This window comes from Scyliorhinus canicula, chromosome 11, assembly GCF_902713615.1.
Source record: "Scyliorhinus canicula chromosome 11, sScyCan1.1, whole genome shotgun sequence".
NCBI lineage: Eukaryota > Metazoa > Chordata > Chondrichthyes > Carcharhiniformes > Scyliorhinidae > Scyliorhinus > Scyliorhinus canicula.
Window position 1 is genome coordinate 121,251,664 of NC_052156.1, and position 22,811 is coordinate 121,274,474.

Below are 22,811 nucleotides of genomic sequence, written 5' to 3' on the forward strand. Positions count from 1 at the left end.
CCTGCCACACTCCGACTCCCCCCGGCTCGGGGGGGGGGGGGGGGGGGGGGGCCTCCCCCCCCCTTGCCACTCCTCCCTGGCCCCGCTCCAGCGCGGGAAAGGTCGCCATTGCTAGCCACGCCCCGCACTCCTCCCCTCCCCCCTCCTCTGCCCCGCGCGCGGGAAAACAGAGGAAAGCCCGCGCTTTCGCCCTGCCACACCCCACCCCGCCATCTTCAGCTCCACCCCCGTCCCCGTCCATGCCTGTAAAGGAACCCCCCCTAGGGGCCCATATCCCCGATCTGCTCTCCCCCCCGTCCCACCTCCCCAACTTAACATTATAAATAACAGATAAATAACAAATAACAATGTACTTAACAGTCGCCCTCTACCAAACAGCATAAATAACCATAAATAACCATGAATAACCACAATAACAATAACTAAGGGAAGTTGGCAAAGGGGGAAAAAACATCAGAAGAAAAACCACAGCAAGAGTTCAAAATCCAAACAGAGAATTCAGCTGAAAGTACCCGAGCGGCTACGGCCGCCAAGTATCCCCTGGGTCTAATTCGAGTCCAGTTTCTCTTCCTGTACAAAGGCCCACGCCTCCTCTGGGGTCTCAAAATAGTGGTGTTGGTTCCTGTAGGTGACCCACAAGCGCGCTGGCTGCAGCATTCCGAACCTGATCCGTTTTGCATGTAGCACCGCCTTCGTCCGGTTGTACCGGGCCCGCCGCTTTGCCACCTCCGCACTCCAGTCCTGGTAGACCCTCACCGTCGAATTCTCCCACTTGCTGCTCCTTTCCCTCTTGGCCCACTCCAGCACTCTCTCACGGTCGCTGAGTCGCTGGAACCGCACCAGCACCGCCCTCGGGGACTCATTTGCTCTTGGCCTCCTAGCCGTGACCCTGTAGGCCTCTTCCAGCTCCAGGGGCGAGGGGACGGCCCCTGCCCCCATCAGGGAGCTCAGCATTTCTGCTACATATCCCGGGAGGTCTGACCCCTCCAGGCCTTCTGCCAGGCCCAGGATCCTCAGGTTCTTCCGCCTCATTCGGGTATCCAGCTCCTCAAACCGGCTCTGCCATTTCAGGTGGAGTGCCTCGTGCACCTCTACCTTTCCCACGAGGACCGTGGCCTCCTCCTCCCTCACAGTCATCTCCTGTTGCAGCTCCCGAATCGACGCCTCTTGGGTCGCCTGGGCTCCCATCAGCCTGGTGGTCGTCGCATTCATTGACTCCAAGAGCTCCATTTTCAGCTCCGTAAAGAAGCGCAGGAGAGCGGCCTGCTGCTCCTCCGCCCATTTCCTCCATTCCTCGGGTGCGCCACCGGCCGCCATTTTGGTCTTCTTCCCCCGCTTTTTTTTGGGAGCTGCTGTTGCTTTCTTTACCACCCCACTCCGGGTACCGACCATAAAGTTGGTCTGGTTCTCTTCAGGGAGCCTTCCCCCACCGGGATTTGTCCTTACAGCGCCGTTGGGGCCCTCCAATCGGCCCGAAAACACCTTTGTAGCAGGAGCAGCCAAACGTGCGACTTAGCTGGTCATAGCCGCAACCGGAAGTCGCCCAACCGAAATCTTCTATGGACTCACCAGGGAGTTGAGAATGAGTGGCGAGTACGTGCCTGGCGAAGAGTGTGTTCGTTTTCTGTGTGTAGTTTTCTTTGAGGAGTGCCATGGCGTCTGCGTAGTTCAGGGCGTCCTTGATCAGCGGAAACACGCTGGAGCTCAACCTTGAGTACAGGATCTGTATCTTCTGAGCCTACGTCGGAGGGATGGTCGCTGAGTTGATATTGGCCTCGAAGCAAGTTAGCCAGTGATTAAAGTCCTTTTTGGCGTCGCTTGATTGCGGATCCAGTTGCAGGCGATCTGGTTTGATTTGAAGGTCCATCTTTTAGAAAATCTTACTGCAATAAATTGATGCACGATCAATTGTACAAAGACTAAGTTTGGATACAACTGTGGCTTTATTGCAGTAAGATGTGTGGCCTCCCACAGCAGCTGGCGAAATGGCTGTTGAATAGAGGACACGCATATTTATACTCCTCCTACTGGGCGGAGCCAGCAGGCAGGGGTTACCGGCAAACCTGTAGTACATGTCCTACCTTACATCACCTAATACAGGTGTAACAGTGGTTTACCACACAGCTATACCTGGGGCTTACGCCTCCATTCCCTTCCACTGTCCGTCATCCTGATCTTTCAGATCTACCCATCCAAGATGGCCCCTTTCTCTGCCCCTGACCATGTTTCCTCTCCAACCTCACTTTGGTGCATCGCCCTCTCTTTACACCCATCTCCTGCCTTTGCCCCCACCCTCACCCTACAATTCCCTCTCTCGGCCTTCTCCCCTCCCTCACTTCCGTTCACCAGCATCACCTGCCAGCATTGCGACTCCTGCCAAAGGCTCCTCCTGCTGTTCCAACCCCCACCCCACCCTCACCTCTCTTCTGTGAAGAAAGGCCCCCGCTGACCTCCCCCTCCCCCACCCAAACAAAGCTTCATCACAGGTCACCTCCCCCAAAGACAAACAAAAAGAAAAAACATAGCCCCAGGAACAGGAGGGGGTGGTGTCCCCTTACAAACTTTTCACCCCTGTTACCCTTTGTCGACCCGACAGTAAGAAAATGAAAAAACCCTCCACATCAGAGGAAAAGAAAAAAAGAACCCTCCTCCAAACCCCACTCTACCCGTGTTCTCAATTACTTCAAAGTGCCAGCACCTCTGCCTCCCAAAATTGTTCAGTTCAGTTCTCCCCAGATTATGCTCCTTGATAAAGTAATTGGCTGATTCTGGGGTCTCAAAATAGTATTCACGGTCTTCATAGGTTCCCATAGTTTCGCTGGTTAGAGCACCCAGACCTCATCCGGCGTCGATACAGGACCGCCGTGGCCATGTTGAACCCCGCACGCCGTTTTGCTAGCTCAGCTCAAATGTCCTAGGATGTTTGGACATGGTTCCCCTCCCATTTGCATTTGCACTTCTTCCTGGCCCACTGCAGAATGTTCTCCTCCATGAATTTGTGGATCCTCATGATTGTGGCGGTGACCCTGCTCTAGGTTTCTGCCTCTGACCTGTGCGCTCTGTCCACCTCAGGGCCTTGTCCAACACCCTCGTCGCCACGAGCCCCGCCAGCATCCACAAACTGTACTTCATGGCACTCGCACATATCACTCCTTCAAGCAGGCCCACTATCCGCAGATTCTACCATCTGAACTTATTTTTCTGCTCCTCCGCCTTGGTTCTCAATGTTTTGCTACGGTCTCCTAAGAGCCCCACCTCTGCCTTCAGTGCCACCACCCGATCGCTGTGATCCAACATCATCTCAATCTCTCAGATCTGCGAGCTCTGTGCCCCCATGCATCTCTGCATCCTCTCCATTGATTCCTTTGGGTGCCACTGCCCATTTGATGGCCTTCGAGCGATGCTCCTGCATCTTCTTCCGCTGCTGGTGGAACTCTTCCTTGATGAAGGCCATCAACTGTTCCATCTGGGGCTTTGCTACTTGCACTGACCCTTCCCTCTCCGCCATCCTTACTCTGGCTGTTGCGCCTCAGGTCCCTTCCAACTCCTTGGCCAGGTCCTTCACCTGCTGGGTTTGATAACCAATAGACATACCACTCCTGGGGGGTGCCTCTGACCTTCAGAAACCCCCGATTTCGGGGAAAAAGACCTTTTTTCTATGCCTTCAAGCAAGAACTGCCCTGTGTGTGACTACTTGCACCATGGCTGTCACTGGAAGTGTCAAACCTTTTCTGATCTTATCAAAATATCTCAAAATTCTTGCTTATCTCTCCACGTCTGGCCTAGATGTCTTGGGTGGTGACCAGAGTATCAAACTTTTGTTCTTTTAAATAAAAGCATAGACAAGGACACGAGCATTACCAAGAGAAAGTTTATCAATTTACTATCCTCCTCTAAACTTCCCCTTCATATTAATGCCAGATTGAAATATTCCATTGAATTCCACCCAGTCTTCCAATTTCCATTTCTTGTCTTGATTTACTGTCTCTATCGTCTACCCTTAATTACTTAATCCTGCCCCAATAATGAGCCCTGGAGAAAACTTGCAGTACAATAAAATATAAAGAACAAAGAACAATACAGCACAGAAACAGTCCTTCGGCCCTCCAAGCTTGCGCTGACCATGGTACCTGCCTAAACTAAAACCGTGTGCACTTAACGGAGTCCATATCCTTCCATTCCCACCATATTCATATATTTGTTTAGATGTCCCTTAAATGCCACTATCGTACCTGCTCCCACCACCTCCCCAGGCAACGTGTTCCATATATTTACCACCCACTGGGTAAAAGAACTTGCCTCGCACATCTAAACGTCTTCATGTTTGAAACATAAGTCAAACATTTCCATTTGATTCCAGGCAGTAACATTTTGATTGCTTTTTCTGTCTTGAATTGCATCTTTTTTTCAAGGTAACTTGCTAAATTATATTGCTTTTTCATATCCCAGAAGTGTCTCAAATTTAAACAACAGTGTTGTTGGCTTTCAGATTTTTGTTAATGTCCAGTTCATCTTTTCTTTGTCTTAAGTTGTAGGATCTCTTCTTCAAAAGAGGCTTTGTACTTATGCCCATGGACACCAGCTAATCTGTATGGTTTTTTTTGGTAAAATATTTTATTACGGCATTTGCGATTTTATAACAGTAACAGTAAGCCATATACAATCAACTATAAACATAATATTTTTTTTTTTACGTCATTGTTCTCGTTACCTGTCAAATAAATTGCACTTTTAATTTCATCCCACCTTGTTCGCTATTACCCATCTTGTTCTTGGTTCTTCATTCACTCTGCCGTATCCTGTCATCACAATGGCCTCCTCTAATCGCTCTTCTCCTACCCTACTCATGTCCTCAACTCCAATCTTCCATAATGTTCATATCCCACTTGGTTGTTCTTCTCGTCCGTAAATACTGTAACCCACCCATTTAAGAAATAGACACTCCCCTTGATCCTTTCTCTGTGTAGAGTCTGCACGTTCTCCCATGTCTGTGTGGGTTTCATCCGGGTACTGCGGAAGTCCTGAAAGACGTGTTTGTTAGGTGAATTGGATATCCTGAATTCTCCCTTAGTGTGCTCGAACAGGCTCTGTAGTGTGGCGACTGGGGGATTTTCACAGTAACATCATTGCAATGTTAATGTAAGAGCACTTGTGGCAATAATAAAGATTATTCTAAAAAGTTTTTTATTATAGCATCTGAGATCATTTTCAATCTTCCCATGTTCAGAATCTGCACTAAGGGGTTTTCAATATGGATTTCCTATATCCAACAGCAACTGCTGATTGCCTGTTGAAGTAACAGACTACAGGTCACTTATAATCTCTATATTGTTGGGTTAGTATGGCAATCTGATCATTCCCATTATTATTACCACGTATGTGGAAGGGGCAAGTAAAATCTGGCAACCCTATTGATAATGCTGTTGCTAGGTCTTGTCCAAGACTGGTGAATGCGACCTAACACCTCTCCATCTATTCTGTCTTTTACAACTGCTCACTGAATGCCCACCCCCGCTTTCACTGGATTTTAAATCAGGCCGAGCATTGCTGCAAAATTGAAGTCTTACAAAGGGGGCGGCACTGTGTTTAATACTGCCCCTCCCAGAGCCAGGGTCTCGGGCTCCACTCCAGCCTTGGGTGACTGTCCATTGGGAGCTTGCACTTTCTCTCTGTACCTGCATAGTTGTCCTCCCACAGCCCAAAGATGTGCAGGGTCGGTATGTTGCCTATGATCAATTACCCCGTAACATCTAAGGATGTGTAGACTAGGTGGGTATATGGGGATAGAGCGGGAGAGTGGGCCTGTGTAGGACGCTCTTTCAGAGGGTTGTTGCAGACCCGATAGATAAATGGTCTCCTGCACTGTTGTGATTCAATGAAACACATTCTCAAATTCCTGAAGCTACTGCAAATCTTGTTCAACTTGCAGTTACCTGTAAAGTCAAATACACAAGATCAATTCTGCTTGGCGCAACATGGGTAATTTCCAATTCCTGTAAAAATATAAATACATCTTCAGCTGTTAACAGGCAAGGATTAATTCTCTGCTCATTTGAAAAAGGTGTGGAGTATAAGTTTCAACTGGACGTCATTATGTCTCCATCTCCCTTTGTTTTGACCTAACCAGGGATCCATTTCCTCTTTACACTCTTTATTTCTTTCGATCTCAGAATTTTTTCTGTCTGTCTTCATGTGTCAGTTGTGTGAGGAATACTTTTTTTTCAACCTGACAAGTTTCAACACAGATCAATCTAACACAGGAATGGCCATAATCATTTTAGATATTCCAAATTCCAATAAATCTTATTGAATTAAAATGATCTCACTCTTATTTGTGTGAATTTGTATCCGGATTAAAATTGTCACATGTTGATCACAAATATCCTGGAATCATGCCTCTGGCCGGAAAAACGTGACTCCAGGTTTTGTTAGATGTTTGCTCAAAGATTACAATTTTGTCAGAAAACATAAACACTTGAAACAGACACACATGAATATCATTCACAGAGAAGCAGCCTCACCATATCAGATGCTTTAAAACACAAATGAATTACATGTGTTTCTGTTGTAAAGTTCCAAGAGTAATTAAAATCTCCAGACAAGGTTAATTCCCCAGTAAGCTATACCTTAACGATAACATGACTCTACGAACATCCACATAAACAAACAAAACTCACAGATTCTTCTGTTCATAAAGTTCAAACAGTTAATCATCAGCCTTCTCTCGCTGTTGCAAATTCTTAAAGAGACACAGGACTACAAACTCTCACTCTCTTGGCAAAAACAAGATACTCCATTCTGCTGTATGATGAAAATTAAATTCATTATTTGATCCATTTATCTTTTTCTTTTCATTTAAGTCAATCTTCAATATCTAATTTCACAGGCATCACTTATTCTTTATAAAATTCAGATCACAAAGACATTTTCAACCAAACTTGTTATGATCTACAAAACCTTTGTTCCCTTATGGGGGTGATGCGATTGCACAACAAAATTCTCCCATTTGTTCAAAGTTTCTATAGAGCGTGCTTGGAATTTCTGCTATTATTATCATTGAGTTCCCATAAATCAAAAATTAAACCTTGTATCAAGTAATTTAGACTGGGAAATTTACAAACCAATCAATTGCCTGCTAAATAGTTAACTTTGTGCTCTAATTTATTTTCCTTTAAACCAATTTCTACTTTGTTATTTAACCAAATTTGTACAAAATCTTAACATTTCATTTTTAACTTGTTTTGAAGAATTTAAATTGGATCACTGCCAAACTGCAAGCTATAAACTGACCTTGACTCAGAACAATACAAGCTTCTATTTCATCTACAACCCAACTCATTCTTTATTTTTTTTATTTTATTTTTATTTAAATTTTTTTTTTAGAGTACTCAATTATTTCTTCCAATTAAGGGGCAATTTAGCATGGCCAATCCACCTAACCTGCACATCTTTGGGTTGTGGGGGCGAAACCCACACAGACACGGGGAGAATGTGCAAACTCCACACAGACAGTGACCCAGGGCCGGGATTCGAACCCGGGTCCTCAGCGCCGTAGGCAGCAATGCTAACCACTGTGCCACCATGCTGCCCAACTAATTCTTTATTTAATAATTTTGTTATGGCATGTTTCTCTCCGCAGGCCACTGTTTCAACAGTCCTGGTCTGGATATGTTTGCGCAGTACTTTCAGTTTGTCTTTCATACGGGTCATTTTTTCCCAGGCCCTTTTAATATCTTCCAAGGATCATTGTCCGATGGACGTACCATATTTTTCCATATTTTTAGGGATTTGAGCCGACTACCAAACCGGAGAAGCTCGAGGTTGTGAAAGAGGGTTACCAAGTCTAAACAACGGCCAAGGATTTTTTTCAATAAAGAGGTGTCCTTACCTCTAGGGCCTGGTATAGGTCCGATGTCCAGATCTCTGGTTTCTTTTCCTCTAACAACCCTGCTTGCAGTGCCAAATTGTTGGACCTCTTGGGCTGGATTCTCTATCCCACCGTGCCACATTTCTGCCGGACCTGCCGGCGGGACTCTCCGTTATGCTGGCCGGTCAATGGGGTTTCCCATTGTGGGACAGCACCACGCCGCCGGGAAACCCCCGGGCACCGGCAAAACGGAGAATCAGGCCGGTTATTTTCTAATAAGAGTCGGGGTCTGGTGATAGGTTTCAAATATAAACAAGTGGGGCAAAAGAAAGAGAACAAAGACGAGAGATAGCACCACGTGCACCAAGGGTTTATACCTGCACGTTTTGGTACCGCCCCCTCTCTGCCTCCTTATTGGCTTACAAATTTTGAATTGTGACTTCTGATTGATGCTCCATACCAGCACTCACATTGGTTTCTAACTTACTGTCTGAGCTTACATTGTTACATTGTCACATTTATAGTCTGGATTCTGAAAAGCTGATGTGTTCCCACAGTGTACTTTCCCACAGTTACAATATTTTCAAAAACTTGGTATTATTTCCCCACCACTGGGGATCTGTTGAAATTTTCAGGATACTGAGAGGCTTAGATGGAGTGGACATAGAGAGAATGTTTCCACTAGTAGGGGAAACTTGAACCCACAGCCATAGCCTTATTCTGAGGGGACAATCCTTTAAAACTGTGATGAGTAATTTATTTAGCCAGAAGGTGGTGAATCTGTGGGACTATTTGCCGCAGAAGGCTGTGGAGACCAAATCACTGATTGTCTTTAAGAGAGAGATACAGAGGTTCTTGATTATTGAGGGTATCAGGGGTTATGGGAAGAAGGCAAGAGAATGGGGATGAGAAATGTATCAGCCATGATTGAATGGCAGAGCAGACTTGATGGGTCAAATGGCCTAATTCTGCTCCTATGTCTTTTGGTCTTATGAGAGTGACTGCCCTTGACATTGAGGCAGGATTTGATCGAGAATGGCATCAAGGAGCCCTCTCAAAACTGGTCAATGGGAATCGTGTACATTAAAACCATCAATGACTCTCATTCCACCCCCCACACCCCCGTCTTCCATCATGAGGTCAGAGGTGTGGATGTTCGCAGATGACGCCACAGCGTTCAGCACCATTCACAACTTCTCTGATAATGAAGCAGTCCATGTCCAAAGTAACAAGACCTAGACAATATCCAGGCTTGGGCTGACAATTGGCAAGTTACAAATGCCAGGCGATGACCATCTCCTACAAGAGAGTATCTAACCATCGCCCCTTGACATTCAATGGCATTATCATCGCTCAATCCCCCACATTCAACATTTTGGGGTTACCATTGAACAGAAAATGAACTGGACTAGCCATATTAATATTGTGACTACCAGGGCAGGTCAAAAGCTAGGAATCCTACGGGGAGTAATACACCTCCTTTATCCCCTCCCAAAGCCTGTCCACCATCCACAAGGCACAAATCAGGAGTATAATGGAATACTGTCCACTTGCCTGGATGAGTGCAGCTCCAACAATACTCCGGAAGCTCAACACCATTCAGGACAAAACAACCCGCTTGATTGCTACCCCTTCCACAAACATTTAATCCCTCCACCACAGTGTCAGCCGCGTGTACCACCTTCAAGATGCACTGCAGGAACTTGCCAAGGTTCCTTTGGCAACACCTTCCAAACCCATGACCACTGCCACCTAGAAGGACAAGAGCAACAGTAATCTGGGAACGCCCCCCACCTGGAGATTCCCTTCCAAGTCAGCCACCACCCGAACTTGGAAATATGTTGCTGTTCCTTCACTGTTGCTGGGCCAACATGCTGGAACTCCCTCCCTAACAGCATTGTGGGTGTACCTGCACCTCGGGGACGGCACCGGTTCAAGAAGGCACCTGAGGATCGAAATAGGGAATGAAGCACTGCATAGGGTCAACTCCACCTCCACGTGCGCAAGGCTCAACCTGACGCAACTAATGGTGTTACATAGAGCAAACTTAACAAGATTCCGAATGAGGAGATTCTTCCCTGAGGTGGAGGACAGATGTGAACGGTGCCAAGGAGGCCTGGCCAACCATTCCCACATGTTCTGGTCTTGCCCCAGACTTGCTGGGTACTGGACAGCCTTTTTTGAGGCAATGTCCAAAGTGGTGGGGCTGAGGGTGGAGCCATGCCCAAAAGTGGCGGTCTTCGGGGTATCAGACCAGCCAGATCGCTTCATGGAGAGGAGGGCGGACGCCCTTGCCTTTGCCTCCCTGATCGCCCACCGTAGAATCCTGCTAGGCTGGCGGTCGGAAGCACCACCCAAAGCTGTTGACTGGCTATCCGACCTATCAGAATCTCTCCAAATGGAGAAAACCTAATTCGCCATCCAAGGGTTGGACGACGGCTTCCAAAGAACGTGGGAGCCATTCGCCCATCTGTTCCGGGACCTGTTTAGCCAACGAACAAGCTGAAGAATAATCAGGTCGCCAAGAGCCAGGGGGAAGTAGCCAAGGCATGAGAAGGAGGGAAAGACCTGGGCGGGTGAGCGGGCAGGGGGGGGGGGGGGGGAGCAATGCAAGGGGATAGCAAACTCGAGAAAAGAAATGTGAACTGCAGGGAAGGGGGGGGGGGGGGGGGGCAGAAGGAAAGATTGGAGGCACAGAATAATAGAGAAGAACCAGAAGGGGAGGGGGAAAGACGAGGGAACACAAACTGGAAGCACACGATATGACAACAACTATGGCAAACACAGTAACGGAGAGTAAGAAAGTACAGGAGGAAGGAATGACGAATGGCCAAAGCAGGGGCGAACGCGCAAGCAACGACAGCAGCGAAGACCGACCGGGAGAAGCAAGAAACAACATCAGGGGCGCCATCCCGCACCCTCTCCCCAACCTCCTGCTACCCAGATCCATGTTTTGTACTACCGGGGGGGAGGTGTTCAATCTCTCTGTACTGGACAAAAAAAATGTATAAAAATGAAAGAAGGCACAAGACAGGCATACAGATGTACTGTAATTGTCTCCCCAGTACCTCAATGTATATAGACCCTCTCAGTTCCCCCACGACGTTTTTATTTACTTGTTAATCACGTGATTTTGCTAACTATATTGCGTTTTTTTAAATCTTGTGTACGATATCTTCTCAGTTTTTTCTTTCTCGTTTATGTACATCTGTAAATACACTATGTTCGAAAACCCAATAAAAACCATTTATGAAAGAAAAGAAACAAGCCTGCTTGCTTGGCACCCCTTCCACAGACACTCCCATTGCCGATGAACAGTGACAGCAGTGTGTACCATCTACACAATGCACTGCAGGATTTCACCAAAGCTTCTTAGGCAGCACCCTCCAAATCCGCGGTCATGGACACCTCGAAGGTCAAGGGCAGCAGCACATGGGAACACCACCACCTAGACGTTCCCCTAGTCACTCACCAACCTGACTTGGAAATAAGTTGCCCGTTCCTTAACTTTTGCTGGTTCCAAATACTGGAACTCTCTCCCTAGCAGCACTGTAGGCGGACCTATACCACAGGGACTGTAGCAGTTCAAGAAGGCAGTTCATCACCATCTTATCAAGGGCATTTAGGGTAGGGCAATAATTGCTGGCCTAGCCAAAAATGCTCACATACCATAAAGAAATATTAAAAAAATGATTATGCTGTACCATACTAGAGTTTATAATTGGGATCTTTTTGATTTACCTTGCTCAGTATTACACCACAGGATCCATCAAATGGTCAGCTTCAAAAAGAATCCTAAAGGAATATATGTTGAAGTAATTTTTACGTCAAAATATTTATTGTTGATTATAGAAAAGGAATGGAAACATTTTCACAAAATTTCCATTGGGGGCGAGTGTTTCGCCCCATGGCTAAAATGATTAACGCATCAGAATTCACTGTAAGTAATTATATTTGTTATTTTATCATAGAAATAGAATCAAGTTGAAGCAACAGAAAAAGCAGCAAAAGGTAAGAGTGAATGGAATATAAAGGGTGATTACCAGCAAAAATTAAAATTATTAACTAGAAAGTTGTAATAAGAGATGCATGTTTTCTCAACATATAGTCCTTATAGAATTTTCCACAAATTGAAAAATGTTGGTCTTGAATTGATAGATAACTATGACCTGATACGTGTGCTATGTATGTAGATTGTGCAGGCACAAGCCCTGCATAATAGGAGCAAAAAATTAAGAGTTTGATCCCCGAACTCGTTCTGCAGTTTTACCAGGCTTTGTATTGGATCTAAATTGATGGCAAAATGTGTATGTGCTCCTTCACATAGTACGTGTATGGATTTTGGGGTGTTCCGGAGTTTGTCTTCACTGTCTTTGGAAATTGTACTAATTTGCTATATCTGGGTATGCCAGAAAATTGCTGGTGCATTTTTAAGCCTGCCAGTTCACAGGCACAGGAATTAGTTTTCCACTTAGCTTAAAGATGCATCAAGTTTGGATTAGTAGGTATAATTTTATTTAAAATTTTCACTTTATGGCTTTCATTTATTTGCTATATTGATTTTAAAACACTGTCAGCCCCTTTGACTTCTGGGCGCTAGAGGATAAGGAGGATTTCCAGAGTTTTCATCAGAAGAATATCTAATATCTTCTTGGACCTGAGGCAGATGGCAGAGTTCCACTAATTGGCTTTGGTCATTTGACAGATTTGACAAAGAAAGCCATTCTCTAGGCTGTAAGTTGGTTTTCTCAGCAGAGGACTCATCTTGAGAGGTTTAAGAAGCAAATGCACAATAACAAACATGCAGGACCAGACTCTATCATCCCAACCCTGAGAAAACTGCCGTTGGGAAGTGTTACAACCTGCCTGCTTACCACTGGCTGGGGACTAATGGCAATCCCACAATCCTTTGGATGTATGAGCTTCCCCAATGAGGGGGCTGAGAAATCATTAGCAGATTCCCTGCATAAATAAAGCTGGCCAGTTTGGAACTGGGGAGAGCAGAGCGAGCAGCAAGGGAAGTTGCTGCTGCTGCTGCTCTTGTTGTTGTGTATATATATCTTACTGTAAATAACTGTTATTTCTTTCTATCCTTCAACTCGTTCTGGATTCTTCGTGGCCCTCACAAAACTGGCGACGAGGGTTAAAGTGAATAGCTGTCTGCACTGCTGAAGTCACCTACCTGGATTTTTGTTGGATACAGGTTGGAAGTTGTTTTCTATTACACCATGCCTCTGTATGGACGTTTGGATGTTTTTGATGCTGCGGTGGAAAGCTGGAACCAGTACGCACAAAGGATGCGTTACTATTTCCGGGCAAACAACATCACCGAAAATGAGCGTCAGGTGGTGATATTGCTCACTGCCTGCGGCCCGCATACATTTGGGGTGATTAGGAGCCTTACGTGCCCAGCTTCCCCGGATATCAAAACGTTTGATGAACTTGTGAACTTAGTGGGGCAACATTTTAACCCAACCTCATCCATGATAGTCCAACGTTACCGGTTTAATACCGCTGAGAGGACCCCAGGAGAATCACTTGCCGAGTTTCTATCCAGGCTACGCAGGATTGTCAGAAATGTTACGTGACCGTTTGGTTTGCGTTATTAACAATGAGGCCACCCAGAGAAAGTTGTTAACTGAGCCAACATTGACTTTTCAACAGGCCATTCAAATAGTATTGTCCCGAGAGGGCGCAGAACGGGGAGTGCAGGAGCTAGAGGCCTTGGAGGTGCATGCCTTGGGGCACAACCCCTTCCGTCCGAAAGCGCCCCCCCCTCCCGCAACCCTGTGGTACCTTGGACGAGGCGACGTCCAGATCGACGCCAGTGGCTGTCGGACATTCCTCCCCGAAGGGAGCCTTCTCCAGAACCAATGGATGAGGAGCCATGTCCGTGTCTGACTTGTGGGCGCCGACCCCATCGCGAACGCTGGTCCTGGGGAGCGCCAGAGGTGCTGTCGTTCTGACAGAAACTGGGGCCAGCCCAGGGGCCATACCTTCCATTTGGATGAACCTGCGGCGACTACTCCCGAGGACATGGAGACGGAGGACGATTGCATGCAGCTGCATTGTGTGGCAGCTCTCCGTGTGGCCCCCATTAAGGTGACAGTACGGGTCAATGGTCACCCGCTTGAGATAGAGTTGGACACTGGCACAGCAGTCTCTGTGATCGCCCAGAGGACATTCGATCGCATCAAGCTGGGTATACAGACCCTTACATTAACCGACACACAGGCCAGATTGGCCACCTACACGGGGGAACCATTGGACATTGCAGGAACTACGATGACCCCTGTTGTTTATGGATGTCAGAAGTGGCGTTTCCCACTTATCGTGGTGCGCGGCCACGGGCCCAACCTAATGGGTCGGGACTGGTTGCGCCGTTTGCGGCTGCAGTGGCAGCACATCCTCCAAACAATTTCTGGAGGGTTGACTGAGGTGCTGGGACGATACCCAGTTTATTCCAGCCCGGTGTGGGGAAAATAAAAGGGTCCGTAGCCCGTATCCAAGTCGAACCAGGAGCCACGCCGCGTTATTTCTGGGCGTGCCCGGTGCCTTACGCCTTACTCGAGAAGGTAGAAGCGGAGCTCACTCGTTTGGAGACTTTGGGTATTATCAGGCCCGTCCGTTTCGCTGACAGGGCAGCACCAATTGTACCTGTAATGAAGCCAGATGCCACATTTCGCTTGTGTGGCGACATATAAACTTACAGTGAATATGGCTTCCCGACTCGACCGATATCCAATGCCTCGCATAGAGGATCTCTACGCGAAGCTTGCAGGTGGATTCTCATTCATGAAATTAGATATGAGTCACGCCTACCTACAGTTGGAGCTGGACCCTGCTTCCCAGCCACATGTAACTATTAATACACACCGGGGCCTGTATGAATATACACGGTTTCCCTTTGGAGTATCCTCTGCCTGCGCTATTTTTCAACGCGTCATGGAGGGCATTTTGAGAGGTTTACCGCATGTCGCTGTCTACTCAGATGATGTTTTGATTACAGGGACGTCGGAGCAGGAACATTTGGAAAATTTGGAGGCTGTCCTTAGACGCTTTTTGGAGGCTGGAGTCCGTTTTCGTCGCATAAAGTGCGTGTTTCAGGCGAAGGAAATAGTCTACCGGGGTTATCGGGTGGACTGCGAAGGTTTGCACCCCGTCGCAGCGAAGGTGCATGCAATTTAACAGGCCCCCGCCCCGACTGACACTTCGCATCTTCGTTCTTTTCTCGGACTCGTAAACTATTATGGGAAGTTCCTCCCCAATCTGGCAACTACGCTGGCCCCGTTGCACCTTCTGCTAAAGAAGAATCACACTTGGGTTTGGGGTCAGCCGCAAGAAACTGCTTTCTGGTGGGTAAAACAATAATTGTCGTCGTCTGGGTTACTAACCCACTATGATCCTGGAAAGCCTTTGCTCATCACATGTGATGCATCCCCGTATGGTACTGGGGCCGTCCTGTCCCACAAGATGGAGAACGGGGCCGAGCGGCCGATAGCTTTCGCCTCCCGCACATTGACTGCAGCAGAAATGAAGTACGCGCAGATCGAGAAGGAGGGCCTGGCAGTGGTCTTTGCGGTGAAACGCTTTCACCAGTACGTGTATGGCCGCCACTTCACTATCGTGACTAATCATAAGCCTCAGCTGGGAATTTTCCGAGAGGGTAAGCCAAAACCGCCCATTGCTTCCGCACGGATCCAGCGCTGGACTTGGTTGCTTGCTGCCTACGAGTATTCTCTGAAGCACAACCAGGAACCCAGATAGGGAATGCCGACGCACTGAGCCGATTGCCTTTATCGACCGGCCCCATGTCGACCCCCACGACTGGTGAGGTGGTTGCAACCCTAAATTTTATTAATACCTTGCCTGTCACAGATCCGTGAGTGGACCCAGACGGAGCCAGTCCTGTCGAAGGTTCGACACATAGTCCTGTATGGTGGGCAGCATAGACAGCTCCCAGGTGAGTTGCGGGCACTTTCCTCCAAGCTGTCAGAATTTAGAGTGCAAGACGGCATCCTCTTGTGGGGGACGCGTTTGATTGTCCTGGAAAAAGGACAGGAGCTGATACTAGACTTGCATAATGGGCATCCAGGTGTGACCAAAATGAAAATGTTGGCCCGGAGTTATGTCTGGTGGCCAGGCCTCGACACCGACATTGAGAAGGTTGCCCAAAACTGCTCCATTTGCCAGGAGCATCAGAGGCTTCCGCCGGCTGCACCCCTACATCACTGGGAATGGCCAGGGTGGCCTTGGGCACGCTGCATGCGGTATTCGCCAGCCGTTTTCAAGGATCCATGTTCCTTCTGTTAATCGATGCCCAGTCTAAATGGCTAGAAGTGCATAAGATGGTCGGCACAACCTCCTGCGCAACAATCGAGAAGATGCGTTTGTCTTTCGGTGCGCATGGCTTTCCCCGAGGTGCTGGTCACGGATAACGGCACTCCGTTCACAAGTGAGGAGTTTGCGAGGTTCATGAAGATGAACGGCATATGCCATATCCGCACTGCTCAATACCACCCAGCTTCAAATGGATTGGCGGAGCGCGCAGTGCAGACATTCAAACGAGGCCTAAAGAAGCAGTCTTCCGGGTCGATGGACACGAGACTGGCTCAATTTCTGTTTTCATATAGGACCACCCCACATGCGGTAACTGGAGTAGCTCCCGCAGAACTCCTAATGGGCCGGAGACTTCGCACCCGCCTTAGCATGGCTTTCCCGGACATTGGCGCAAAAGTACGCAGCACAGAAGAACGGCAGGGACATGGTTTTTCTCGGCATCGGGCGATTCGGCATTTTGCGCCCGTTGACCCAGTGTTCGTTCGGAATTTTGCTGGTGGTGCCCAGTGGGTCCCTGGCGTAATCTTTCGTCAAACGGGCCCTATCTCTTACCAGGTGCAAGCCCAGGGTCGTCTCCAGCGCAAGCATGTCGACCACGTTCGGTCCAGAAGACAATCCCTTCCAAAGATTCCTGCCCCCAGAGGTCATTTCTGCAGCCACAGAGACCAAACACAGTGGAAAGTATTCCTCACAATATTCCTCTGGTGCTGCACTCAAAGCCTGCGCAGGTCGTTGCAGAACCGCGTGGAGATAGAGACGGCGAGATGACGGAGGCAGCAGACTCCGACTCCGAGATGGAGACCCAGGACGCCTAAGAGGGGGAATCATCGGGCTCATGGGCCGTGGATGTACAACCGTTATGCCGTTCATCACGGAAGCGCCGTTCTCCGTCTCGTTACACCCAATCCAGCACTTCGTGCAAACGGTGTCTGGCCTGCGGCAAAATGAGTCAGACGCCCTCCTTCGCCAGGGTCTTCAATGGATTTCTTGGACTTTGGCGGGGAGGGATGTTATTACCTGCCTGCTTACCACTGGCTGGGGACTAATGGCAATCCCACAATCCTTTGGGAGTATGAGCTTCCCAATGAGGGGGGGCGGAGAAATCATTAGTGATGTGTTAGGTACTCTGGATCTGTGGAGACTGCGTTCACCCTAGCAGTAACACATACAGGCTACCAACACTTGAAATAGTACAACACTATTTTATTAAACTAGGAACTGTTGAACATACTTTCACTGTGGGTCGACATTATGTTAGATTAAACTGAAGACCTATGCCTATCCTGACCAGTCTAGACTATCAGCACATGGTAAAGTTCTGTGCTACAAGCTGTGAGCTCTGTCCTTCTCAGAGCCTCATCCCGAATGAGCGGGAAAACTAGTGCCCTCTGGCTTTATAGTGACCGTGCTCTAACTGGTGATTGGCTGCTGTGTTGTGTGTGTTGATTGGTCTTGCAGTGTGTCAGTCATAATATACACATCAGTATATAATGGTGCAGTGTGTGTCTGCACCATTATTTTTTATTTTTTTAATTTTTTTTTTATTATAAATTTAGAGTACCCAATTATTTTTTACAATTAAGGGGCAATTTAGCATGGCCAATCCACCTATCCTGCACATCTTTTGGGTTGTGGGGGTGAAACCCACGCAGACACGGGGAGAATGTGCAAACTCCTCACAGACAGTGACCCAGGGCCGGGATTCGAACCCGGGTCCTCAGCGCCGTAGGCAGCAATGCTAACCACTGTGCCACCGTGCTGCCCATGTGTCTGCACCATTATATACTGATGTGTACATTATGACAATTAGCAGATTCCCTTCTTTAATAAAGTTTGGAACCGGGGAGAACAGAGCGAGCAGCAAGGGAAGTTGCTGCTGCTGTTGTGTATTTATATATGTTATTGTAAATAAATGTTATTTCTTTCTATCCTTCAACTTGTGCTGGATTCTTCTTGGCCCTCACAAAAGGAAGCCAAAAATGAAGAGGAGGTGGATGGGGAAACATAAATTTAAATTTCCCAATCAATTCCCAGCGGCTGCCAATTTGACTGGCATGGAAAATAGGACGTGTTGCGACCTGACACACACTTAAAGTGGGTTCAGCTTTATAAATGTCTACCTTAACTTTGAATTTCCCTGAGTTTGACATATTCAGCAAGGCAGTTGGGTTCTTGTAGCCTGTTTGAAACGTGCTAGGTAATTCAGTTTGTGAATCTTAGGTGAAGTCTGTTGTGGCATCAAGAATCTTTTCCAGGAACATTTAAAAGGTCTTGCCAATTTCAGATTTCATAATTATATGTCATGGTAAGTGAAGTATGTTTTTGATGCAGTGATTGATCTCTATCCTTAAAAGATAAGAAAACATGAAATTGTTCAAGTGGTCCAGATGCATGAGTACCTTCTCCTATGGATACAGGGCATTTTTGCATTGAATAGTATTGAAAATCAGATATTAATGTTTCACCTGAATCCTGTGTTTTAATTTTTAGATTAATTTGAATTCCAAACATTTGTTGAGCCTTTGAAATAAGCTGAACAGTTTGCCTGGATTCTTCGATTGAAATTTATTTGTTCAGTCTTTTAAAAAGTTGAACAAATGGCTAGTCATCTATTCAGTCATCTTCAAGGGCTCGATTGTGCTGGGATCTGATGGGTTTGCATGTACAGTTGTGCAATGAAATTTTATTAGGCTTGACAGAGTTCCAACATTCACGAATATATATTCCCTGAAAAGAGAAAGTTAGGGTAAATAAATCCAGAGCTCCCTTGACAAAAAGGCAGTTATGAATTGAGATAAAGAAGAAAAAGTGTGCTAATGGCAGGTGTCAGGTAGAAAATACAATTGAGAACCAAGAGGAATAGAGAAGGTTCAGAGGAGAGGTGGAAAAGCATATTTGAGAAATGAACAAGGATTATGAGAAAAGACTGGCAGCCAACATAAAGGGGAATCCCAAAATTTTCGATCGGCATATAAATAGTAAAAAAGGTGGTGAAAGGAGGAGTAGGGTCGTTTGGGGACCCCAAAAACAATTTACACAAAGAGGAAGGGGGCATGTCCGAGGTATTAAATTAATACTTTGGATCTGTCTACACCAAGGAGGTCACTGCTAATCAGGCCATGGTGACAAAGGAGGAAACTCTGTCATTAGAAGGATTTTAGTCACAATGTCGGTTAGATTGTCAGCATTTGAAGTTGACAAGACACTGGAATCCAAGGATATTGAAGGACGTAATAGTGGAAATTGCAGGGCACTGGCTGTAATCTTTCAGTCTTCCTTGGGAGGTGCCAAAGGATTGGAAACATTACGCCCTTGTTCAAAAAAGGTTATACGGGAAAGCTCAGCAATTACAGAGTGAGTTTAACTTCAGTTTTGGCAAAGCTTTGAGAAAGTATTATTCGGGACAGAATTAGTAGTCACGTGGAAAAATTTGGGTTGATTAGGAAGAGCTTTTATGGATTTCTAAAGGGGAAATCATGTTTAACTTGTTAGAGTTTTTTGAAGAGGTAACAAAAAGGGTCGATCAGGGTAATGCTGTTGATGTGGTGTACACGGACTTTCAAAGACATTCAGTGCAGTGCCACACAACAGACCTGAGAAAGGATATAGCACATGAAATGAAAGAGACAGTCACAAGATGGATACAAAATTGGCTAATTAATAGGAAAAGGAGAGTAAAGGTCCATGGATGTTTATCAGGCTGGAGGGAGGTTTGTATGCCCGAGTCAGTATTGGGACCCTTGCTTTTCATGATATATATTGATGATCTAGATCTTGGTGTGCAGGGGACAATTTCAAAGTTTCTGGATGACTCAAACCCTTGGATGGCGAAGTTTGTAGAATGGGCAGATAGGTGGTAGATGACGTTCAATGCGGAGAAGTGAGAAGTGATGCATTTTGGTAGGAAGAACATGGACAGACAATACAAAATAAGGGGTAAAATTTTAAGGGGGTGCAAGAGCAGAAGGACCTGGGTTTATATGTGCATAGATCATTGATGGTGACAGGACAGGTGAATAGAGCAGTTAATAAAGCATACAGTATTTTGGACTTTATTAATATGGATGTAGAATGAAGTACAAGAGCAAGGAGGTTATTTTGAGATATTAGTTAACCCTCAGCTGGAATATTGTGAACAGTTCTGAGCGCCACAGTATAGGAAGGATGTGAAAGCATGAAGAGAGTGCAGAAGAGGTTTACCACAATGGTTCCAAGGATGAGAAACTTCAGTTATGAGGACCTATTGGCAAGGTTGACCATGTCCTTCTCGAGAGAAGATGGCTCAGAGGAGTTTTGATAAAGTTGTTCAAAGTCATGAGGGCGCTGCGCAGTGTAGATAGGGAGAAACTATTTCTGCTCGTAAAAGGATTGAGAATGAGTAAGCACAGATTTAAAGTGATTTGCAGAAGAAGCAAATGTGATGTCAGAAAAACCTTTTCACACAGCAAGTGGTTTGGGTCTGGAATGCACTGCCTGGACTTGTGGTGGAGGAAGGTTCAATGACGTCATTCAAGAGCACATTAAATTATTATTTGAATAGAAACAATGTGCAAGAGTACAGAGAAAAGGCAAGAGAATGGCACTAAGTCACAATGCTCATTTTGAGAACCAGAGCAGACATGATGGGCAGAATGGTCTTTATCTGCACCGTAACAATTTGATGATTCTGAAATTTAACAGGAGTTCACTGTAGTGGGTCTCGGTGGATAACCCCTGTCGCCCAAAAGGCAACCCCTCATCCAGGGGTGCGCCTCGAAGATGTCTGGAACTGTCGAGTGTGCCAGGACGAAAGAGTCGTGTACACTGCCCGGGTTCCGGGTGCAGGATGTGCAGCTCATGGTCACACACTAGCTTCATGTCCATCGAGTGGAACCCCTTTCAGTTAGTGAAGATTGGCCCGTCATGGGCCGGGGCTCGTAGGGGGTCATGCACCCTGTTAATCACCCCCTGTACCTGGGGCATCCCGGTGATGACTGCAAACCCCGTTGCCCTGCATTCTGATGGACTTGGTCCACATTGAATTTGATATATTGTGCCGACCGAGAATATAGGGCCTTCGTAACTGCATGGATGCATCTGTGCACCGAAGTCTGTGAGATCCCTCACAGGTCCCCACTCGGCGCCTGGCAGGACCCCGTGGCATATAGGTTCAGAGTGACCTACTCCTTGACTGTCACCGGGATTATGTGTCCTCCCCCATACCACTGCACTACCAGGTGCACCATGATCTGGCAGATTTGTCACACTGACCTCCTGCTTAGCCGGAGTCTTCGACAGCATGCTCGGTCTGGCAGGACCTCAAAGAACAGGTGCTGCCAGTACACACAAGGCCTGATGTGGCACCTCCTTCCCACCTCCTCCTCGGCCTGATGGGCATCCGGCTCTCCATCCTCACCGGCTGCTTCCTGTTCTTCTATGGCAAGGTCCGCTGGTGCAGCATCCTCCCCAAGCAGCTCCTGCCTGTACAGCGTCAGTGCATCACCCAGGGCTGTGGTGGCTAGGATGAATTCCTGGTCGAATTCCAAAGTCCATTGTCTGCAGGGGGTGAAAGCATGGTGTGTACCCCCATGCCCAACCAGGTCCAACAGGCTACACAGTGGCGCCCACCTGCTCTGCAGTCTCTGCCCCTGCATGTCCCTCTCTTGCCACCACCTTCCCCATCCCCACACCCGTCAGTGGTTGTTCCCCCGGTACTCTGCCCTTCGTACCGCAGCCCTGGCCTCGTCGGTGCCCAGCACCATGGGCGTCTCTGGCCACCGCATCCGTTCCTACCGGCAGGGGTACTGGTGGCTGGCTGTACCCATGCCAGGGGTGCGCTCTGCGGCCCCATCTGGCACCCTCCTGTAGTATCTACTGTGGGCATTGCCCTTCGGTGGGCCGTATGATGCCCTGCCGGCAGGTGCAGCCCGTTTGTGTGGGGGAGGGTGGAGTTCAGGGGTGGTGGGGCATCCATACAACCACTGTCACTCTGCGCAACCATGGGCCACAGTGGATGGTTTGGGCTGCTCTGCAAGATGGGCTGCGTCTCCTACCTCCTCTCTCTCCCTCAACAGCTACGACTCATGTTTCCCAATTTTTAAAACCACAAGTGAGACTCGCCATCGGTAATTCCTCCTGGTGGACACAGAGCATCGTGGGAGCCCTGGAGGATTCTGGATCGGCCGTTAATGATATGCCGACAGTGTTTACTGTATGTTGAGAGTAGAATGCATTCATTCCGCTGTCGAGGCACTGGAGCATGGCATTCCGTCATGCGCCCAGCGCCAGCCATGATTTTCGGCTTACGAGGGATTCTCCACCCGATTTTGGCGTTGCTGAATGGAGAATCTTGCCCACAGTCTCCCAAATGGAGAATCCACCCCGGTATCTCTGACAATACAGCATTCTGACAATGCAGTACTCTTTCAATTCTGACCTGAAGAATATGATTATACGCTCAACAAATAGCCTCTACTTCTACAACAACAAGTACAGCAAATAGGTGAAAACATCACCAACTATGAGTTTTCCTTGAAGATACTCAGCATCCTGACTTGGAAATATATTGGCATTCGTTTAAAATCCTGGAAGGCCCTCCCTAACAGCACTGTGAAAGTACCTTCAT

The 22,811-nt window shown here is 47.4% G+C and overlaps 1 protein-coding gene across 3 annotated transcripts in view; it reads left to right on the forward strand.

The window, feature by feature from the left end:
* LOC119973666 (uncharacterized protein C12orf40-like) overlaps window positions 1-22,811 on the forward strand; it is a 196,699-nt gene that overhangs the window by 13,394 nt on the left and 160,494 nt on the right. For all 3 annotated transcript variants that reach the window (XM_038812050.1, XM_038812051.1, XM_038812052.1), the window contains exon 2: window positions 11,839-11,878. In XM_038812050.1, the coding sequence (XP_038667978.1) occupies window positions 11,839-11,878 (40 nt within the window). The remainder of the gene's footprint in view (window positions 1-11,838; window positions 11,879-22,811) is intronic.